Below are 24,772 nucleotides of genomic sequence, written 5' to 3' on the forward strand. Positions count from 1 at the left end.
CTAAACTGTGTTAGGTATGTATGACTAACAATGGTTGCGATATTCTCTTCCTGTTTCAGATATTTAAATGTTACAAGATAGTCGCGACTTCAAGTTGTCATCATTTAGACTAAGGTTAGTGCATTTACATTGGGATTTATCATACTTTTAATAACATTACTTTTTTAAACGGAGGCACATTCTACAAGAAATACAAAGTATAACCCATTGAATGATTAGATTTCTTCCGTGGCATAACATATTTTAAACCTGACAGGGTTTAAAATCTTAACATACATAAGCATTTATGCTTTAACTGGAGTATTGATAAATAGTGGATATTATTAAGGTAAGAAATGCTACCTTTTTTCAACTTTATGTTAAGATGCTAACAGCTTTATGAATCGTGTTAAATTAATGCTTGATATCAATCAGTTCTGTGAGTTAAGAAGTATCGTCTTACACAAATCTTCATTAAATTCGCTAAATACATTGAAGTCATACGTCGTGTGTAAAATGCTCTGTTGGATTATAAAATAGCAATCATGGTATGACGTCAAAAAGTACACTACTTTTATATGATATCATCCACGCCAAATTTAAATATCTTCGCATGATGGTAGTTTGGTGTTAAGAAGATCTATTTTTATTCAATCATGTAAATATTAAATCAAACCGCAAAAAAACGATATACAACGTAAATTATTTGCTTTGACGTACGTTTGATGAATGAAATAAGTAATCAGTGGTAATGCGTTGCAAGCAGCAGAATGAATTTCACCCTGTCAACCCTTACTTAACGGTTTTAACATATACAAAGTGAACAGCTGTGTTAAAACCAGGCTGAAGATCAACTTATATAACACAATGTCCTGTTAGTCAGTTCCACTAAGAACATACAAGCCCACCCTTACGCTATTTGTAACGATGAACAGAGAGGCCATATGTGTTACCTCTTTGTCGTTTCATTCGGGATTAAAATTGAAAGTCAAGTAGAAACCATTAACATAAACACGCATTTGTTACACATGAACCAAATCACCATATGAAGCTCAAGGCTATCAATTGGATTCCTGTATACGAGGGTGCTGGGTACCAAAATACGCTAAAATATCGCCATGCAGGGCTAGCCCCGCTTCGAATGCCAAACTAGAAATAAGATCTAAATATAAACAGTGTATGGTTACAATATTCAGGCGTAAAGGGCCACTTAGATTATATGATAATTGGTACATTAACTAAAACTATATTGAAGTTTCCCTACGTCGTTCCTTTATCAAAACAAGAACTATGTTATAAATTGTTGCACAAACAAATAACGTACAAAATAGTTCGTGCAACAACGGTTTCAGAATGTTTTACCTGTAAAATGATTATATATATTTTTTAGTATATAAACTTATGTTAAGTAACATGTTATGACATACAGCAGGTTTCAAAGCATCATTGATTTTACAACGTATTAAAGAGCTCAATTGAATTCAAAACGAATATGTTCATTAATAAACCTTGAGTAAGCTCTTTGACAATGTTTAAATTGGTGTATCATGTTTCAACGATATGTTCAGTTCATTGCAGTGGGAAGGTTTACAAGAGTGGGAATATTTTCTTCCTGTTTGAGAAAAACATTTATATATCAGTCGTGGTTTTAGATTGTTACGTAGTTCCGACACGAATTACTAAAAGTGTTATTAAGTTGTATTTTGTCGTAATGTAGCTCTGCGAGCTACTGTTGTAATGTATGTGTATTCGACGTGAAATAATTGTTCTTTTATCTTGTATCTAACTTGTAGTGTCTGGATGTCTTGAATGTCTGAAAGGGCGCAAACGCGTCTCCTTTATCTTCTTTTCAGCCAGACAATCTAAATGTAATATTTTAAGGGTCGGTTCATCACTTCCAAGCTCGACAGTTAATTTCCACTTCGATTATCTTTTCTGTGATGCACTACAGCATGATGATTGAACAAAGCGAATATTGTAGTATTGGTGATCGGACCGAAAAATTACTATTGATAATCGGTTTATGGAACAGATCAATGATCGATTATTAATCGATTAAATTATTATTTAATTATCTTTGGTCATCATTATAAGGCATACAGATACCGAACTTGCACCCGGTTGTAAGCACCAATGTTCACTTACAATATGGTTTGTACATTTATTTGTATAAATTACATTATTTATTCAAATCGTTCAGTGTTTACAAGTTACTATTACAAAACATGAGACCACAGGCTCTTATTTTTGTCTTACATTTAGCGAATAACTGAAAAGAAGGTATAAACCTATATTCTGACAATATTTTAACTACCGACTGGTAACGGTTAGTGAATCACGAGTTCAGTGGAACATGTGTGTACTTGAGGCTTGAACTACTTTGTATGGCAATTACTAGTTCGAAACGTATCGAGACATGTAGTCTGAGTAATGGCTGAAGGCCCCGCATGACAGAGTGAGGAAACTTGTATATGCGAACTGACATGCATTTCGCTGGTTTGTTTATTAAACCCTGGCCCCAATATAAGGAAAATACTCGCAATTTTGCAATCTCGAATTCAACTCATTTTTGCCACGTTACAGCAGTACATGATTCGAAATAACTACTGTTTTACTCTTTAAAATCACGTTTTGCATGATTAAGATATCGACCTATACATCCACCTCAGTGAAATGCATTAATTGTGTAAACACTTTTAACTATACGGTTTATGAAATTATCTGTATATTTATGTATAAATGTTATGAACCGTATACTTGAAAGGGTGTATACATGTTGCATTCCAGTGAGGTCAATGAAGTCAAGTCAAATTTCTTGCATTCACTCATTTAATAACACGTATTGACAAATTGGGTAATATTAAAGGACAAGAATTACATCTAGGTGAACAAGTGACATGCATATACGAGGGAAGATCGTAAACATAATTAGGAAACGCTCGAAAATATGTTACACTGACATGACCTTTTTCTTTGCAATTGTTTGTTGTGAAACAAGGCCCAGCCATTATTCTTGTAATTTCATTTTCACAGTTCCTAAAATGCAAGTAGAAAATGCCTGCCGCATACAGAATATATGATTTTACAAAGAAAGGTACGTTTTGCAGTGTGTAAGTAACTCAAGGCACTTATTCTTCATGCCAATTAAATCGCCAGTCCAACCTAACAAGACGTCCAAACGAAATGTTCATGAATTTTGTAAATCATCTTCAAATTGACATACCATTAGATGTGTTGCTGACGCTACCAACATGCCGATATTTCATACTTATTTATGTGTAGGTAACTGTCAGCCACTATGACCAATATCGTGTTCGTTTCCTAGACAGAGGCATATCGATCTAAGCCCTGGTGGAGTTCGATCTAACGACCTTTTGCGTCAGAGGCGGCGGTAAAGTAACCTTTACCACAGTCCCTGCAATAACAATAACTTAGACAATAGTCCCTGCAGCAACACTATAATAAGGTATTTGTTTTTGTAAGATGAAATGATTAAATACATTTTCAATTTTCAGTTCTCTTATTTAATAAGTTTATTTTACTCTTGTAAGTAGGAACACAGCATTATTTATTTCATAGCGCAAAAAAAAAACTTATACTCAACTCGATTGCGAACACTCATAAACCTTGAAAACGCTTCTTAAATGTTGTTGTGTTATGTTTTACCGCTCTGTTCAGTGCATATTAATCTTGCTAAATTATGCTAGGTTAGAAGGACTAGAAATGGAGATATTCTCTTCCTGTTTTAGGGTTAAATTGCAATATAATTGTCATCACTGCGGATTGTCATGATATAGTTTATGCATCTTCATTTGGACTTATAACCAAATTAAAAACATTACATTTAGAGCGAAGATACATTGTACAAGACAAACATATATTATCCATTGATTGATTATTTTACAGTTTTGTTTTATTCATATATCGGTGATAAACTAGTTTAACCTTGAAACGATGTACAGTCTCAATGTACATACGCATTGATGCTTTAACTGAAGCATTGATAACAAGTGGACATTAGAAAGGTAAGAACAGTTCAATATCAACAACTTTTTGCATAGATCTTATGTCTTAACGTTCTTCAAATAAATCAAATGACCTCATTATCAATCAGTAGTGTTGGTACAGAATCAATGCCTTGCATTAATTATAATTAAATCCGCTAGATTTTTTGAAATCCCACGTCGTTGATAATGAGCTTTGTTAATCAAAAGATAAAACGGATTTTAATTTTACATGGCAGTTAATATTTAGGCTCTTAGAATAGCGCGCCAAATTGTATGCGAACGTTAAATAATTTCGGATATGACTACGTTAAATTTGTGTCCCAGCCCTGTGCGTTCTGACGAGGCCCATCTTGTTTTCTTCCAGCATCTTCATAGTAAAATAACATTAATGATTATTTGCCTTTGGTTATGCATGCTACTCGGTTACGCCAAATGCTTTACACGAAACAGTTCAATTATATCACATTTAGTGGGTAACTTAAACACTCGCGTTATTCAAAAAAAGTTGAAACATTACTATTCAAACATGCGATTTATTTACAAAAGCTTGAATATACACTCTCAACATTTCATTATAACAAAAAGCCCACATTTCTGTTGAATAACACTGTATAGGTCCCACAATGGAGCCAAACAGTTTAACAGCTCCCTTTCGTTGAAAGTATTCGAATATCTTCTGAAATGTTTAGATATTAGACACTGCCTTCGAAGCTTGTAGTATAAGTGTTTCTTGTGTTTTAGTCCAGGACAAGGTTAGGGTATGAAATATTGGAAATTAATAACATGGAACAACTTCAATTTGGTTTCCGCTATAGTACCTAGTGCACAAGTGGCCCTTCACGTCTGAATACCATAATCTTAGACTGCATTCATCTAGATCTAAGTACTAGCTCGGAAGCCGACCTTGTCCCTTTATCAAATCGACTATGCTACTTTTCCTTGCATAAACCAAAACGCATACAAAAGTAAGGGCAACGACGAAAGTATGAAACCCAATACAATTAATGGATTACCACAATTATGATTATATCTGTGTTTATAATATAAAATTATTTGAATAAACTCTATAAAATTCAGCCGGCTCCATAACACCATTTACTGTACAGCGAATACACATCTCATTTAGACTGAAAACGAATACGTACATTTATAAACGTGCGATATGAGGACGCTTTTTAAAAATATTTAAATTGTTGTAATACTATCATGTTTCAGCGATCTTTACTGTCCATTAAAAGCGACTTAACCGTCTTTGTCAAAAGTGTTAAGTGGGCTGACAAAAATGATTGCAATATTTTCTTCCTGTTTGAGAAACTGACGAATATTTCAGTCGTGTCTTTAAATCGTTATAGTTTCGGCACGGGCGACTAGTTCTTAAGTTTGGATATTTTGCCTAAAGCTTTATATTTAGCCTCTTGTTCTGAATAATATCAGTACATCTTCAATAAAAGTAAGTCTGATCTTTAACATTTCATGTTGTCTAATCGATTTAGATTTAGTTTAATATGTTGACTGATTTTGCATTTTTTCATAAATGTATGCGAATGTATAAGCTTTCATCTTCTACGAATTGATAACACATTCATGTTTTGAATAGAGGCAAACATACATTTTCTCTTAATTCTCAAAAGTGCAACATAAATTCAATCAAAATTACAGTATTACATCAATAAATAAAACAAAGATATATATATTTGCCGGTTTAAACCCAAGTGAGTTTCTTTTCTCTTGCGCTAAGCGTTCCAATAAAATTAACAACACATGTCTTTTTAACGATATTTCTTTAAATCTTCAAACGCACATGAACTACATCAACACCTGTTAAAGAGCTGATGTCGTTTATTCCGATTTTGGTTTATTTGTAATCCTATACAAATTCTTAGTTAGTTTTGGAGCTACTTAATTTGCCCTATACTGCTATGTACTGGGCAAGTCTCTGCACTTCTAACCTTGGCTTCTCTGTGTACTTAAATATGCGGGCGTGTTCCTGTTCTTCTATACTGGGCATATCGTTGTATTTCGATACTCAGATGGTCCATGTACTTTGTAACTGTGCCGGTAACAGTACCCCGACATTTGGCCTGTCCCTGTTCCCCGGCATTTGACGTGTCCCTGTACTTCGACATTTGGCCTGTCCCTGTACTTCGATATTTGGCCTGTCCCTTTACTTCGACATTTGGCCTGTCCCTTTACTTCGACATTTGGCCTGTCCCTGAACTTGGACATTTGGCCTGTCTCGGTACTTTGACCTTTGGCCTGTCCCTGTTCTTCGATATTTGGCCTGTCTCGGTACTTCGACATTTGGCCTGTCCCTGTACTTCGACATTAGGCCTGTCCATGTACTTCAATATTTGGCGTGTCTCTGTACTTCGACATTTGGCCTATCTCTGTACTTCGACATTTGGCCTGTCCCTGTACTTCGACATTTGGCCGGTCCCTGTACTTCGACATTTGGCCGGTCCCTGTACTTCGACATTTGGCCTGTACTTCTACAACAACATTTGGCTAGTCCCTGTACTTCGACATTTGGCCTGTACCTGTGCTTCAACATTTGGCCTGTCCCTGCTACGACATTTGGCCTGTTCCTGTACTTCGACATTTGGCCTGTCCCTGTACTTCCAAGTACATCAATTCAGGGTATGTCCTTCTACTTCTACCCTAGGCTTTTCGCTTGACTACGATACTGAACTTGTCGATGTACTAAAATGATTGGCCGATCCCTTTAGGCCGATAAAGAGAATGTCCCTGTACGTTGGAACTTGTCTTATCTCTATACGTAATGACTGAGCCTTTTCCGGTACGTCCAAACAGGAAAAAAAAGTGCCTGTACTCCGATACTGGGCTTGTCCCTCTACTTCGATAAATGACATGTCCTGTAATTAGAAACTCAGCCTGTACTTCAAAAGAATACTAGTTCCTATACTTCGATTCTTTGCCTATTCCTAAATTAAGATGTTCCATATACAATATCCAGCTCTAAAATCGAGATAACCTAACCAAAAATCATTTACCTGAAATTGCAATTACAGCAACATGAAGTGCTAAGGGGTACGATGTAGATTTTTTATTCCGTCCAATTGCCTAAAAACCAGCACAAATTCGTTTGTTCAGCAATACAATCAGATAACTTTATTGACTTTGTTTTTTTGAATTATGTTTGCCCCTAGCATTTTATCATTATTTAGGGGGTGGGGGTTGAGCTGTTTACCAGTCGGTATCTTCATTGTGACAGTGTCTGGTGTTTCTTTATCAGCCGTTTGTATGGAGCCTTTACTCTTCAAAGATCGGTTATAATGGTATGTATTTAGCTGAAAGTTGCAGTTACGTCGTTTGAATTTCTGTTTTAATCAATAATTCTCAATAAAGCTTTGATGACTGTTTTAATAATTTGATTATTTGGATATGTTACTACTTGCAACTTTGACTCTAGTATCTAATAATGAGATCAACATGATTTTATTACAATGTTTGCCCTTAGCATTTTATCAATTGCATTGTCAAATAATTGTCCCATTGTAAAATGGGGTCCTATATGGATTTAGTCTTATTGAGGGAGGGAGGGAGGCGGGGTTGAGATGTTTACAAGTCGGTATTTTCATTGGAACAGTATCTGTTTGAGTAAAATCTGTGTCTTCTTTAGCAGAAAAGCGTCTGGTGTTTCTTCATCAGCCGTTTGTATGAAGCCTTAACGCTTCAAATATCGGTTATAATCGTGTGTATTTAGTTGGCCGTTGACATTATTCAAATCACCGAATAACGGGCCAATTGACGAAAAATCAGCTCATTATCATTCTTTTGCAAACGATAGGATCGATGTGTCATTTGCAAAGTGCATTCTAAATTGCTGGTCATATTCACGCCAGCCAAATCAAACATATTTTCTAGCTGCCCCCTTATATCTCGCTCGTATTTCAACAACTACTGTGTTCTATTGCGGTGGACTGTTAAGAATAAAGAGCTATACATAAAGAAAGGTGTTCGTCCATTGTTCAATGTTTGATATAATAAAGACGTATTATTGTCGCTATTGATAATTGTTTACATCATCTTGACCGTTTAAAGGCTTTCTACGTCTTACAATTGACTTAAATCGACACAGTTACCAGAAATGATCTGAGATTCAATGGACGCCAACATTGAGTCGCCCAAATGGCGATGTTTGCTGGGCGACATAAACATGGCCGCATCCTGCTCTAAAGGGAAATGATCAATAGGAATTATACCTTGCTAACAATGTGCCTGATTCACAAAGGTTTTGGTTCAGTGTTGGATCTTGCTATGGCCGACCTGCACGTCGTAGGTAGAGCGTCGCTGTATGATGTTTCTGACAGTTGAGCTACGTAGCTGGCATACGGGTCGTTTTTGATCTTCACCTGGATGCACGTGAACTGTATAACGGCTTGGCCGTCTCGAATCGTCCGTGTTTCGCTGTCCGCAGACCATGTATGATGTTGCGAAGATCCGACTTAGATATTGTAATGAATTTAAAACAATAGTTAACGAGGAAACAGCATGTTTAACCATTTGCGAGTAAATTTATTTAAACCAGTGCTTATTTGCTTATATTTCTTATATTTTGTATTTATTTTATAGCCAAATCAACTACTAGTGCATAACAATAATACTCCTCCCAAATTAATTATATGGCCCTTGTGCCGAAAAGACGCATTTTGAAGTCAAGTACTGTAGCAAGAACACGAATTACAAGATGCGTCTTCTCAGTTTAGATTAGTATGCGGGTGCTTTCATAACAGTTCTGTTTTAGATATACAGCTTTGTAAAAACAAAGTAAGTTTCAGTTATGTTTTATACCGGTGAATACGTGCGCTTTGTCAAGCAAGAATCAAATTGACTTAATATATAAAATTGAAAAGACAATGAACAACATAATATTATGCGAGTTGAACCTACGTTGACAGATGGATAATAGCAACTAATATTTGTCCCATTTAAACGACAAGAGTTACCGGAATTATATTGCATCTTAATATGGAAAGGGAAATGAATTTGAAACAGAATACGGTATCCGGACAGTTTGAGAACTTTATATATATTTATATATTTATTAAAGCAGAACAGATATACGCTATTCGTGTGTATAACAACAGTCCCTGGAACAGCAATAACTTCGACAATAGTCCCTGCAACAACAATAAATTAGAGAACCGTCCCTGCAATAAAAATAGTTTAGTCAACAGCCATTGCAAAAACAATAACTTAGACAATGGTCCCTGCAATAAGAGTAACATCAACAACAGCCCTTGCAACACTAATTTCTTAGACAACAGTGCCTGCAACATTAATTACTTAGACAACAATCCCTGCAACAACAATAACTAAGACAACATCCCTTTAATTAACAATAACTATACCAACAGTCCCTGCAACAACAATAAAATCGATAAAAGCATCTGCAGCAACAATAACTAAGCACTGTTTTAGTGCTTGCAATAACACTAACTTGCATAATAGCCACTGTAATATTTATGCGAAAAGCTACAGAAACAAGCTAAGTAGCAAAAGATTTAAACATACATGAACCCGGTTTAATGGCACTGGGTAAACGCCAAAGACATAGAAATAAAGACAAAGACATAAAATCACCAACAAGAAACATGGAAAAACAGCACAAAACTCCACAAGCAACACAATGCATACATACTATATATATATAAAATACTAGGCATGTTTATTAAGGATACATTGATGCAACAACAATAATATAGACAACAGTCCCTGCAATAACAATAACTTAGACAACTGTCCCTGCAATAAGAATAACATCAACAACAGTTCTTGCAACATTAATTTCTTAGACAACAGTCCCTGCAACAACAATAACTAAGACAACAGCCCCTTAAATAACAATTACTAAACCAACATTCACTGCAACAACAATTACTTCGATAAAATCCCCCCTGCAGCAGCAATAACTAAGAAAACAGTCCCTGCAATAACATTAACTTGAATAATATTGCAATATTTATGCAAAAAGCTGCACAAACAAGCTCAGTAGAAATAGTTGAACATGAACCCAGTTAAATGGTACTAGGTAAACGCCAAAGAAATATAACATAAAATCACAAACAAGAAACATAGAAGAACAGCACAAAACTCCACAAGCAGCACATACATACTATATATAAAAAACTAGGTATCAAGGATACATTAATGTAACAACAAAACAACAATAACTTAGACACAGTTCCTGCAACAAAAATAACAGTCCTTGAGATAATACTATCTTAGACAATAGTCCCGGCAACATCAATAACTTAGACGACGGTCCTAGCAACAAGAACAACTTAGACCAAAGTCCCTGCAAGAACAATTACTTGGACAGCAGCCCCTGCAGTAAAACTAACTTAGACAACATTCTCTGCAGCAACAATAACTTAGACAACAGTCCCCGCAGTAACAATAACTTAGACAACTTTCCCTGCAACAACAATAACTTCGACAACAGTCCTTGCAATAACAATAACTTAGTCAACAATCCCCGCAGTAACAAGAACTTCCCTGTCCCTGTAATAACAATTACTTAGACAACATTCTCTGCAGAACAATTACTTTGACATTAGTATTTGCAATAACCATAACTAAGACACAAACAATACCTGAAATATCAATAACTGATACACAAGTTTCTACAACAACATCATCTTTGACAACAGTTCCTGCAATTGAAAATATTATACAACATTTTTATGCAGCGACATTAATTTAGATCAAAATCCATGTAACAACATTAACTTAGACAGCAGTCCCTACAACGATATAAAATAGCACCAATCCATGTTACAATAATAATACAGACACCAGTCACTGCAACAACAATTTCATAGACAACAGGCCGTGTATCAACAATGTAATTAGGTATTTGTTTTTGTGAAATGCAATAATTAAATACATTTTCAAGTTTTCTAATTCAATATGTTTTATTCTTGTGTAGTAGGTACACAGCATTATTTTTTTATAGCGGATAAAACAAACACTTATAATCATATCGATTGCAAACACTCATAAATCTTGAAAAACGCTTTTGAAAAGTTGCTGTATCATGTTACAAAGTTTTATTCCGTGCATTGCTAAATCGTTTTAGGTGAGAGTGATTGACAATGGTTGCGATATTCTCTTCCTGTTTCAGAGATTTAAATGTTACATGATAGTCGCGACTGTGGATTGTCATGATTAAGACTGAAGTTAGTTCATCTCCATTTGGACTTATCATACTTTTAAAACATAGCATTTTAGCGGAGGCACGTTCTAGAAGAAATACTACCGATTGAATGATAAGTTAACAAATTTGTTTCGGTGATTGAAATATTTTAAACGTGAAATGTTTTACAGTCTAAACATACATACGCAGTAATGCTTAAACTGGAATATTGATAAACAGTGAATATTTTTAAGGTAAGAACTGTTACCTATTTTCAACTTAATGCTTAAGAGGCAAAAAACTACATCAATCGTGTTAACGTTCTTTAAATTAATCAAAATCAAACGAGCTTGTTATCAATCAGTTAAGATTGATCGTCTTGCATAAATCATAATTAGATTCGGTGAATAAATTGAAGTCATACGTCGTGTGTAATATGCCTTGTTGTATTATAAAATAACAATAATGATCTGACGTCAAAAAGTACATTATATCAAAATAAAATCAGCTAAGCCAAATTTCAGTATGGCTTTGAAGTACAGACGATGTATGAAATGTTTTTATCAGTGGTAATGCGTTGTAAGCAGCATAATGGCACCCACCCTCTTTGTCGTTTCATTCTGGATTAAAACAGAAAATCGAGTAAAAACCATTTACATTCACACGCATCTTTTACACATTAACTAAATTACCAAATGTGGCGGAAGGCTATCATCCGGATACCTGTATAATAAGGGTTGCTGGGAACGAAAATATGCAAAAACATTGTCATGCAGGGCTAGCCCCTCTTCGAATGCCGAACTAGAAATAAAATCTAGATGTAAACAGTCTTTGATTACAATTCAGACGTAAAGAGCCACTTAGATAATATGATACGAGGGGTGATCCAGAATAAACGGGACTGTCCCTATATTTCCTTTATTTTACTAAAGATTTTTATAAAAAAATCTGAATACACTCTTTTATCTACGGCAAAGATATTTTTATTGAATTAGTTTTATTGCAGATCTATGCTATTCAATATTATTAATCACTATAGCAACCAAGTGACGTAATACCGGGGACGCTGTCGTTAACAACTTATCGCATAAAATGTGCAAGTCATTTTCTTCATAATAATGAGAGATATTTCAGCGACAAATTGCACGATTAACGTAAATGGTATTATAACGGAAACTGAATTGAAGTATCCCTACGTTGTGCCTTTATCATATCAAACAAGGACTTTGTTATTATTCGTTGCACAAACAAATAACGTATGAGAAAGTTCGTGCAACAATGATAACATAAGGCCGAACAATAACATTTCATGTTTTACCTGTAAAATGATTATATATCTTTTTTAATATATAAACTAATGTTTATTAACATTATCACATACAGCAGGTTTCAAAGCATCATTGATTTTACAACGCACTAAAAAGCTCATTTAAATTCAAAACGAATATGTTCATGAATAAACCTTGAGTACGCTCTTTGACAATGTTTAAATTGGTGTATCATGTTTCAATGATATGTTCAGTCCATTGCAGTGGGAAGGTTTACAAGAGTGGGAATATTTTCTTCCTCTTTGAGAAAAAATCATAAATATATCAGTCGTGGTTTAAGATCAAAATGCGAGTTCCGACACGAATTTCTAATAATGTTATATGAGTTGTATTTTGTCGTAAAGTAGCTCTGTGAGCTACTGCTGTAATTTATGTGTATTCGACTTGAATAAATGTTCTTGTATCTTGTATCTAACTAGTAGTGTCTGGATACCTTGAATGTTTGAACGGGCGCAAACGCGTCTCCTTTATCTTCATTTCAGCCAGACAATCTAAAGGTAAACCTACTACATTCAGTACATCACTTCCAATCTCAAATTTTAGAACAAATAAGGTTATCTTTCCTGTCATGCACTACAAGCATAATATTTTACCAAAGCGAATATTGTCATTTAAAATATGTCATTCATTATGTATTGGTTATATAACGGTCGATCTACTCGCTTGGAATTTGAGATTTCTTCAGTTGTTTCAGTTTGGTATTGGAATCATTGATGCATTTAAACAGTAAAAATCTTTATAAGGTATGAATAATACCTATTTAGTATCTGATGAAAAAAATATTTGAGTCATACCACCGAAATCCTTTCTGCATATGCTTCCTTCCATAAGAATAACACCCAACCACACGATCATAACAATATATTGTATACGTAGAAGTATTCATTGGCGTCTGTGTTACCAGTAATACATAAATAATAGTTCCCTTAATACAATTTAGCTTTACTTTTTACACATACATATTATCAGATGCACTGTCCCAAGCAGTGAAGGCTATGTTTTATAAACTTATGACAACAATTAAATAAGTTAATAATTAGTCAGCGAATAACTTAAAAGGATGTATAAACTTATATTCTGACAATATTCTAACTACCGCCTTGTAACGGTCAGTGAAACACGAGTTCAGTGGAACATGTGTGTACTGGAGGCATAAACTACTTTGTATGGCAACTACTAGTTAGAAACGTTTCAAGGCGTGTAGTCTGTGTGATCGCTGAGGTCCCCGCATGCCAGAGTGAAGAAACTTATCTACTCGCACTGACATGAATTTCGCCGGTTGGTTTATTAAACATTGGCATCATCAAAAGAACAATAGTCAAGTCATTTCGCAATCTCGAATTCAACTCATTTTTTTTACGTTACATCATTGCGTTATTCAAAAACACTAATGTTTTACTCTTTAAAGGCACGTTAACTTCTGCATGATAAAGATCTCAGGCATCGGTTACATCGACCTCAGTGAAATGCATTGATTGTATATACCCTTTCATTTATACGGTTTATAAAGTCATCTGTCTCTTTATGTATTAATTTTATGAACTTTTATCTCCGCCTGCTGCATTTTGTTTAATTAGTTACTATGTTAAAAAGTAGGCCATTCTGTAAATCAACACCATAGATATTTAATTCCATCACTTATGATTTCAGATTTGAATATCATTCACATTTACAATGAACCTTACAATGTAAATTTATTTACATTATGATAAAAGTGATTCCACTAAGATAATTGATTAATAAAAACATATTTAATTAAAGCGGGTATTTTGATACACATACCAATGAAGGAAGTGTGTGCCTATTTGTTGCATAAACGAGTGACATCAACAGCGATTACCCGATCAATGATAAAAACAAATGCTGCGGTAAGTTAATTATTGTACTAAAAACTATTATTTAAATCTAACATGATTCAATATGAGGTACATAAATAACTTTATAGCGCATAAAACATGATTTTAAATTGAGACGAAGACGAACATTCTTAATGCAACTGTGCATCAGATGATCAATTTGCAAGAAAAAAAGAAAATTGTCGAAAACTGACATAAACGTGGTATTTATGTGTACAATGCATTGAAACTTCCTTACTAAAGTACCATATAGTTAACAATTTATTAGTTAAAGTTTAGCAGTTGTTTTGTATTTTCCATTTAAAAGTTTACTGGGTATGTCTATTTAGTAGAAGTTATTTCATATGCGTGATTGGCTAGTCGATGTTATCACTTGATATTACCAAGTTAGGTATATAGCTTCAATATACCATTCGTTTCGAGTAAGCATTCGTAACACAGTGGATACAACACTGGACCTCAATTTTAGCGACACGGGTTCGGACCCGGTCACCGACACTTTTTTTTCATTTTGATACTTTTTTACAATCATGATATCAAAGCGTAACGCATTATATTAAATAATTGTCCTGAGATTCATTATAGAAAAACAAGTCTTGGTGCCAATCTGGTGGACAGTCCCTTTAAATGCAGAGTACGCTATGCAAAACATGTATTAGATTTTTAGTTGTATTCAGTGTTCTATTTACCCACTGCAAACAACTAATTTGCTCTGTCTAAAAAGAGTCAGTCGGGTAGAATTTCAATAGTTGCGATATTTTCCTCCTGCTTGAGACGGGTATCTATAAATATGATAGTCGTGACAGCGGGTTGTCATTTCTAAAACTGGTGTTGGCGCCCTGCTGATTGGACTAATCCTATCAATTCCAAATTAGCTGCAGTAATAAGTGTTTTTCACATTTCGATATATGAAGTTGTATTAACAGTTTTGACCATTTTTCAGAAGTCAAATCAAATAAACAATTTTGTTCAAAGGAGTGAAAAAAACAAATGTGTATATAATACCATCATTGCTGTTTCAGACCACTTATAGACAAAATGATATTTCGGATCTTTGCTCTACTTTGCCTGACACGATCATGTACGGCAGGTATGTACACGTTTGTTTATGTACGAGGTGATGGTATGATGTATGATTTTGTAAAACAAACACGGCAACAATTTGATATTGAAAGTTTTTATATTTGAAACAAACTTCTTTTAGTGACAGTCCTTGTAGACGGAAACGAGGTTGACTGCGTTCCAAAACTGTGCTTGCTGTAAAAAAGAAGGCTTAGGATGTGGTCATAATCCATCGGTTGGTTATAACTATTGTGTAAGTGGTTGCGTGGACGGAATATTTTGTCATAGATGCAAACAATTTTGTAAAGGTAACTGCTTGACGTGCGAACAGGCGCATGGTGAGCAATGTCACAGTTGTCAAGATACCTTTTATGAAGCACTAAGTAACTGCACCAAGAAATGTTCTGTTGGTTGTGAAAAGGGGATATGTGATGACGATGGATCATGCAGTCCATGTAGGGAAAGCTTTGAAGGAAACAAGTGTCAGACATGCATTCAAGGAAAATACGGTACAACTTGTTCTTTAAACTGTCGTCATGAGAATTGCCATTGTACACGTATTGATGGCTGTGTTTCATGTAAAACGGGATTTTATGGCAAAAACACCTTCTGTCAAACACCTTGTTCCCCCGGATGCAGAAATGGAGTTTGTAATGTCGATGGAACTTGTGACTGTATCTCACCATTTACTGGCAGTAAATGCAGTGAATGTTCGGCGGGAACTTTTGGAACAAACTGCGATGAAATGTGTTCCGTAGGCTGTGATAATAAACAGTGTTCAAAAGATGGCTTTTGTTCCTGTAGAGCCAATTTTAAAGGAATTAAATGTGATTTGTGTACTGATGAAAGCTACGGAGAAAACTGTGATAAACTATGCAGTATCGGTTGAGCATCATCGTCATGTGATATAAATAACGGATTCTGTGAATGTGATCCTAATTTCACTGGCGATAAATGCGAACAATGTAAATTCGGCGTTTATGGAAAATCATGTAACATTCCTTGCTCAAAAAATTGCGTCGAAAAAACAATGTTCCAAAGAGGTGGGTAAATGCATAATGGGTTGTGTTGATCGATACTCTGGTGACAATTGTACAACCCCCTGCGATTTTACTTGCGAAACATGTCTACAAAATGATACACTTCACTGCCTGTCATGCTACAATGGATACACTGGAACAGCCTGCCGATGTCCTCCTAACTGTAAATGTGCAAGTAGATCTGGTATATGTGCATCATGTAGGGAGGGTTACGCTAATCCTGAACAACAATGTAAGTGTCAGTCACAATATTGCATCGGGGACAGTTGTAATGAATGCATTGACAAAACGTACTATGCTAACAACGCAGCGTGTTGTAAATGTCCAGAGAATTGCAAAGGTGGTGTATGCAAGAGTGGACCTGAGTGTATATCCGGTTGCCTTGATGGATTTTACGGTCTCGATTGTTCTATACGTTGTTCGTCCTTAAATGCCAACTGTTCAATATGTAACAGGAGTGATGGTATGTGTCTTGAATGTAAAAACGGACTTTATCCGCATGACAATGGAAGTTGCATCAGTTGCAATAGTAATTGTAAAAACATGCAGTGCAATTCTGAAACAGGCGAGTGTACAAATGGCTGTGTGGAAATGTTTTGGGGAAGCAAATGCGGTAGGAATTGCAGTTTAGATTGTGAAACATGTCATCAGCATTCCGGTGTGTGCGATTCATGTAGATATCAAACAGTCCATGGAGTTTATTGCAATGAATCATGCAGCTCTTCGTGTAAAGAAGGCAAATGCGATCACAGAACTGGCTATTGTTTAAAAGGTTGCATTGGACATTTATTCGGCATTCTGTGCCAAACGAACTGCCCTGAAAATTGTCAGAAAAGTGGTTCTGACACGAGTTGTAATGCCGATGGGTTCTGCACATTTGGCTGCATTGATGGCTATGTCGGGGATGATTGTTCAAGTAAGAATTTAATGAATGTTTCAACTGTTATTCGAATATATAATCAATTAAATATACATTTTATTCACTGATAATAGTCAAGTTTCTATCAATGTGCCGTTGTTTTATGTCGATATCATTATGCTATTTTTTCATTAAAATATAAAGATACTAAAATGGAAAAACATTCAACGAAAATATATTTCACACACTATACAATTGCATCATCACCACCATTCTTACTTACATGTACCAAGCTGAATGTATCATGTTATTAGATATTCAAACTTGTATTATATGTTTAATAAGACGCAGTAAGCGCCGGACCACCAGTAGCAGCAATTGCTGGAGGTTTAATTGGAAGCGCAGTAGTCATTATTGGCATCGTTGTTGCATTATTCGTCTTTCGACGAAGGTATAACATTTAGTTACCTATTTTAGTGTTGTATTTTATAATTGATTATTATAGCAATTGATGCGTATTTGTATATTGCAAGTACTTGCATATTACGGAAGACAAGCACCATTTATGTTGCTCCCATCTTCCCACCACTATAATCTTGTCCGTTCAGTCTTGGATATCACAAAGTAACAAAATAAGTTGTTAAATTTACAATTGCTATTTAATAAATATCTGACGGGAAACAATTGATGTGTGTTTCTTTGAAACACTTATGATATATACATATTTTGATATTACCAAACGTAATTATTATATGATCAAATTAACGCTCTACATTAAAACGATTCATAACACACTAATGGTATAGAAACACGATAATTTATGACAAAACATTTATATGACGATTACACACATACAAAGTAAATATAGTGTACGTGTCAAATGCGTGGCCAATGCTCACACAAACAAAATAAAGAAAACATAAAAATAAAAATATATATATATAACCGATGTTCGTAATAGTTCATTTATAATTATCTGATTTTTTTAATTGGAAAACATGATTAGCCAACAAATATACAAACATACACAAATCGTCGTACAAATGATTTGAGCATATACTACGATTAAACAGTTTTATATGTTTTCTAGGAACAATTGATAATATACACAATTAATTGTATGCAAATTGCTGAAAATGTAAAACAATTTCCAAACTAAACATATGCATACAAATAGCATACACACTGAAAATGGTTGATATTTATTGTATGCCATCAAAAGTAATATTTGTTCATGTTGTTTTAGGATATTAAAATATACTTATCTAGATATTTGTTTTATTAGATCCGCTCGCCAGTCCGCGTCCAGCAAAAACAAACAAAACAGCAACACAACATTTCTGGGTAACATTACTGAGGACGAAAACAAAGACAGTAAGTCCATATTGTCATTACCTTATCAATTTTGTTAAGGGAAAGTTAACTATGAATGCATTTGTAAGACCTTATCTGATAACAATAAATGTTTTCTTACTTTCTAGTAAAATAAATTAAACCGTGTTAAGGCATCTTGTTTATATAAACTGCATTTCATTGAAAATCATCTTTTATTCTTAACTTGCTATCATTAGCAAACGAAGACCATATCAAGAGGAAATCAACACAACAAAGTCTAGCTTTGTCCCTGCCATCAGCAAACAAACTCATACCAATACAGAAACAACCATCGACTCATGTTGTGTCTGCATCAGAAATCGAGACTGACCTTGAGATAGGTGAGTTTTACAAAGAAATTTAGGACAAGTCAAATACTTAGGTTAGTAAGACATATGTCAATCTGTTAGATGTAGATTCATTATAAACGATTTAAAATTATCGTTAAATATTAAGTTAGGCCATTACCTTATATTGTACAAAACAAATGATCGTGTAACAAATACCCAAAATAATTTACAAATAATATCTAACTAATTTATTATAATGAACTTGGGTCATCCACTTATAAGTCAAAAATACCCATTAGCCAACTCGTCATGTATGTGGATGCAAAGGCTCATGAGGCATTCAGGACAGAATTTGAGGTAAAAAGCAGGAGCGATTGAATTGGCATCATTTGTATAAGTGGTGTGCAGTTGAATGATAATGGCAAAGGTGTAACGATAATGTAACATTTCAGGACATGTGGTCATAGTTATTAGCGAACACGTTTTAAAGCGCCATACAAGAAGGGCTAAAGTGGGTATAATTAAATTCTGCCAAATAAGTCATTGGCAGTCATACTACCCCCACTGTTCGTAATATTTAAAAATGTTTCTTGATTCCTTTGTTTACAGAAATTTTCCAGCGGTCTATCTAAGCCATATGTTGAATCACAGAAGAAAGAACATATGAGTAAGAATCGATACAAAGGAATTTATCCATGTAAGTTATGGTCTTTGTAACTGTCATATAAATTGTACGGATAAATGATTCAGGCAGTTCAGTTTTATGTCTATAATTAAAGCTACTAAATTCCCTCACTGATTTAATTCGTAAATTAGTTATAAAATATGTGATAAACTGATTATCTGCCTTCCTTTTAGACGATGACTCAAGTGTAAAGGTTAGAAGTAATGGCGGGTCAGACTACATAAACGCAAGCTTTATTGACGTATGTACTGTTTAATATTATTCTTGCATCCTTGACTATGTTTTGTTTTATGTATGTCCACTCAACAACACCCATATTAGAACTGGCTTAACGTAAAATGTGTGTACCCGTCCTCTAACTTTGGTTCAATAACAACGCTTTTCATTTGTTACGCACCCTATTCATTTAATGGTGTCGTTGAACACATGGTACGTTAACTAATTCGTAACTGGAAACCCTCGTGATTGGAATCACGCTCGAACTTTATCGCTTGCGTAAAATCAAAATTATCTCAGGATGTTGGTGCTGTTTTTTTATTATACATTTTTTTACTATTGTGTATGTAGTGCAAAAGTAACATACGGAGGTCACTAATAAGAAATACTTGGCAAGCTTCTTATTTATTTTTTTCATTTTGTCTTCCTTGGTAGTATTTACTGTTTGTTGGTAACAATTATTTAATTAGTTTGTAGTGCGGTAACATGCACTGATCATGAATAGGCGGACTCAATTTAATAAATTATATCTTACACCGTAGTATAATGAGTATGCATTCGTACTTTAAATAAGACAATAGTATTTCCAAAACTTCCTAGTTGTTTGTTGAACTTCAATCGCGGTCCCATTTACTCTTTGTCATCGTATGTAAACCTTCAGAAAGAAGAATTACATAAATTATACCGACTTCATTTCAAACCACCTTTTCAGGGGTATAAAACGCCGATGCAGTACATCGCCACATTAGGTAAGAGTTAAAATGAAATATGATACCCATATCACGGAGTCAGATGTCATTATATATAATGTTTTATATAGTATTACTTGTTGTTAATCTGCAGAACTTAAGTTTCGTTATTTAAATGCATGAAAACTAATACATAGCATTTTCGTATTCAGCTGACAAAATGGAAAAAAAGTTGAGAAAATGTTTCGTATTGTATTGTACTGTATCTGTTGATTTAACATTTCCATATGCTCTATTGAAAACCCCCCAAATCATTCATGTTCAAAACTATACAAACAACGTTATGGAAATAGGAATAAACACGTCTCGCTTTGCCATGGAAAAATACCAAACACAAAAAAAATCTAGTAACACGTTCAATTAAACATGCCATGCTTGTCCTTTTTATCAGCTGTTCAATTGGATTTATTTAATATTTTGACACAATTATTGCATATGAATTGTTCTTACCTCTCATTTGTAGCATTAGTTTGTGTATACATGTTTCAATGTTATCCTTTGTTTGGACACAATTATTTTCTAGGACCAATGTCACAACAATTAGGAGATTTCGGCTTATTTTGGAAAATGATTTGGCAACAGAAAGTTGAGAAAATTGTCATGGTTACCAACCTCATTGAACAGGGAGTAAGTATACAACCAAATGCATTTTTTTTAAAGGTGCTTGAAACGATAGCATTTAAAAAAAGGTCATGACCGTTTAAATACAATTCCCAGAACCCGCAATGTGGATATCATGAGTATGAATGCGCAATGTAGGTTGTGCCATATGTTTCATGTTATAACAGTATTTACAACGTAACGCCACATGTTGTTATAGTATTTACAATATTACGTCACATATTACATCTATCTTAACAATTTAACGTCTAATTCATGTTATTTCACGTATTCGAATAATGTTTGTTATGTAGTTTTAATCTGTCCCAATTGTCCTCAATCTAACATGTCATAATACTCGTATATCACATTTAAGGTGGCCTTTGTTCATACCTGACATGTCCAAATGCACGTTATAACCCCGTGGTCTATCAGTGTACAGTTTATCCGTTAGAATCATCTCGTTGTCCGTTTGAGAAGTTTACTGACGTTACTCCTTACCTGAACACAATGACACCGACGTGCTTTAAATATAGGAGTGAGCTGGATACATATATAAAGACGTTTGTGAAAAGTAATTTACTTGTTGAAGTAATACGATATCTTGAGAGAGGAAACGCCTTGAAGATTGTTCCTTTGTTAATGAAACTACTATAACTATAATCATTATCGTTTAAACATTGCAAATGGTGCCTGTTGATAACAATTATATGTGCGATTTCAGTCCCCTAAATGCGAGCAATACTGGCCAAAGCCTGGAACAACTATGAAGTATGGCGATATAAAGGTGGAGAGCTGCTCGGAGGATGAGTATGCTGAGTTTACTAGGAGAGTTTTCACAGTGACTATGGTGAGTTGACAAGTTTGATCTCGCATCGAATGTCATGTAACGGCTTATCTAGTACAAGGTGACAATTTAAATGTTACATTTATGATTACTGTCCCACAAATAGTATCAGTAAAACTTATGATGCCTTATAACACTCGCTAACGTATTGTGTACAAACAAAAAATAAATCGACTTTCCTAATGGAAATATAAACAATACGTTTTGATGAAAATATTAGTTTTACGACCGCACAATATTTGGTTAACATTAACGAGTTATCGTTTTTCTTATAAATAAAATCAGATACAATCATGGGGAATTCGTTCTTGTACGAAATTCACCAAAACATATTTCATTCAATACTAAGACACGACCACCCTTCTGTTAAATGAATGAATCTTAAGATTAAAGCAACGTGAACGTAAACAAACTTATTCTTCCGGGTTTAAATTGACAAATTACCCATACTTATTGTAGTTGAAGCCTTTTGTGACTTGCCTTTGGGGACATAATAAGCCATATTATATTGCTCTGTTAGATTAAGTTACACATTATATTGAGAGTGTGAGTATGAATTATTTAAATTTTGATAAACTCACCTGTTTCATTGTGACTCTTAAACCCCTACGAAAGGATATGATGTCTCATTTTACTTGTTTATATATAAATGTTCTTTTCAAAATATTAGCAGTTTCACAACAAAAAAATAACTCAAAAGTTAACAGTAAACAATAGGACAATCACTTATGTGAGTGTGTTTTAATATTAAGTAAAGGCCTTACGATGTTGCACTATAATTAAAATAACATTAAATGATGAAAAAAGCAAACACAAATAGTACGTATGTTGAATGTAGAATTTCGTGATTTCTTATTATGAACTGCCAACAATTTTCAATTGATGGATGTGGATTCTGCGTATTCGGTACTTCTGTCCGTCCAACATGAACGAATACTATGAAACTATGACAAAAATACAAGCAAATATGTCAATTATGCATTACGATAGCGCATACAATATTATTTCAATCGGGAAATTCGGGATCGGGTCATAAACACAATCACTATTGTTATATAATAAGTAACACTAAGATGCTCGTACGGAGAGATTTCAAAATAACGCACCCCTTAAGCCAGAGTTAAAGGTCGTTGACAGAATTGTATTCAACTCAAAATTCCTGTTAAATTGTTATAATAATAAAACACATGTTTCCATACTGTAGTGTCAACTCTTCGTGGATTTGAACGTATATTTTTTTAATATTTAAACTATTTAAGACTGTTGATCTAGCGAATATTGTTAAATTAGCGAATAATGTTAATTTAACATCTTATTTGAAATAAGACATGATCTTTGGACATTTACCCAATGCAAACTTTTGTATAATCATTATAGAATTAAAACATGTCTCACATGTGCATTAAATATTTTATCAATATAGGAATATAATTTGAAACTGGTAGATCATACAGCAAATATCTGAAATCCATTATGACCTTAATGCCTCAGCACACCCATTGAAAACTTGCGTATTTAAGATGGCAGATATACTCCTTTCTTCCGGGTTTATATCACCAATGTTATTTGTTTTCCGTGTCGTTTTACACTTGACCACCGCAAATTAAAACCCGTACTAACTATGTTTCTTAGATAAAGTTTCTTTTTGAATATATCAAAATTATGTAAAGTGCCCAATTCTACATGTGCCTATATTATTCTACTCATTCGTTTTTGTTTATTCTGGTCTTGAAAAAAGAGCATTTTCAAAAAAACAACAACTGTTTAACAACAATGTACAACAGCAGAAATATAAACAAATATATGACGATCAAATTTTGTGATAGTATTTATTTAAAAAGGAAGTGCATAATGGTGTCGCATTGTGCTGTTTGTAGAGTTTTGTGCTGTTCTATGTTTCTTGTTTGTGATTTTGTGTTCTATGTCTTTGGCGTTTGCCCATTGCCACTAAACCGGGTTTATGTTTAAACTTTTTGCTACTGAGCATGTTTCTATAGCTTTTTGCATATATATTGCAACCGACATATATTCACATTAAGTGCTGACGAAAGAAATCTTTATGTAATTTTATTATGTAAATATTTAAATGTGCCAAATAATTTAATGCAATCGTGCTCAAATAAAAGCAAACAAGAAAATAAATGAGGAATCATGCAATAACCAGTTTAAGTTATGCAAACCGAACTACAGCGACAATCCCAGTAGCAAATCAAAGTACAGATGGTACTGCAAAGTACGGCAGACCAGATGGCACTGTACTGAATTATGTTTCCTGGAGGGACAGGTGAACTGTCCCCATTCTGTAGAGAATATTTTCGGAGCTATTGAAATATTCCAGTGTATAAAATGAAGGGCAAATGTAAAGTAATACAGGAATATTGCATATACATAAAAGAGTATCACGTTGCAAATTACTACGCTCGTTTTTATTGTTTTCGGTAGAATGTTTGACAATAATAAAATTCAGACGTATAGCCTTTGCTCTTTATATGTTTATTGTATTCTGCACCATATGCAGAAAGTGTACTGAGTAACTATATCTTAAACAATTATTGATCTGTGACCATTGCTATTGATTTTGTATGACACCGACAGCGAAACAAAGGCTTCGTGCGTTCTGTACTTTTTCACATCGCTAATATTTAGTTTGGACGTAGAAATTGCTTAAGATGATTATGAGAATGATTATATAATAAAGACTTCTTTACCGAAAAACAGTAA

The 24,772-nt window shown here is 34.2% G+C and overlaps 2 protein-coding genes across 4 annotated transcripts in view; both read left to right on the forward strand.

The window, feature by feature from the left end:
* On the forward strand, nt 1–19,028 carry LOC128204862 (multiple epidermal growth factor-like domains protein 10). Its single transcript, XM_052906269.1, has 6 exons — nt 1–114; nt 15,352–15,419; nt 15,534–17,347; nt 17,636–17,741; nt 18,576–18,664; nt 18,862–19,028. The coding sequence occupies exons 3-6, from the start codon at nt 16,372–16,374 to the stop codon at nt 19,026–19,028; spliced, it is 1,338 nt and encodes a 445-aa protein (XP_052762229.1). The 5' UTR covers nt 1–114; nt 15,352–15,419; nt 15,534–16,371.
* LOC128204107 (receptor-type tyrosine-protein phosphatase H-like) overlaps nt 18,868–24,772 on the forward strand; it is a 10,351-nt gene continuing 4,446 nt past the window's right edge. The window contains exons 1-6 of one of the 3 annotated variants that reach the window (XM_052905456.1): nt 18,868–19,005; nt 19,564–19,651; nt 19,813–19,880; nt 20,568–20,604; nt 21,128–21,231; nt 21,929–22,054. In XM_052905456.1, the coding sequence (XP_052761416.1) occupies nt 19,618–19,651; nt 19,813–19,880; nt 20,568–20,604; nt 21,128–21,231; nt 21,929–22,054 (369 nt within the window). In that variant the 5' untranslated portion in view covers nt 18,868–19,005; nt 19,564–19,617. Of the gene's footprint in view, nt 19,006–19,215; nt 19,312–19,563; nt 19,652–19,810; nt 19,881–20,567; nt 20,605–21,127; nt 21,232–21,928; nt 22,055–24,772 lie in introns of those variants that run through there. The other 2 variants (XM_052905457.1, XM_052905455.1) reach the window with 2 other exon arrangements.

This window comes from Mya arenaria, chromosome 10, assembly GCF_026914265.1.
Source record: "Mya arenaria isolate MELC-2E11 chromosome 10, ASM2691426v1".
In the NCBI taxonomy this organism is placed as follows: domain Eukaryota; kingdom Metazoa; phylum Mollusca; class Bivalvia; order Myida; family Myidae; genus Mya; species Mya arenaria.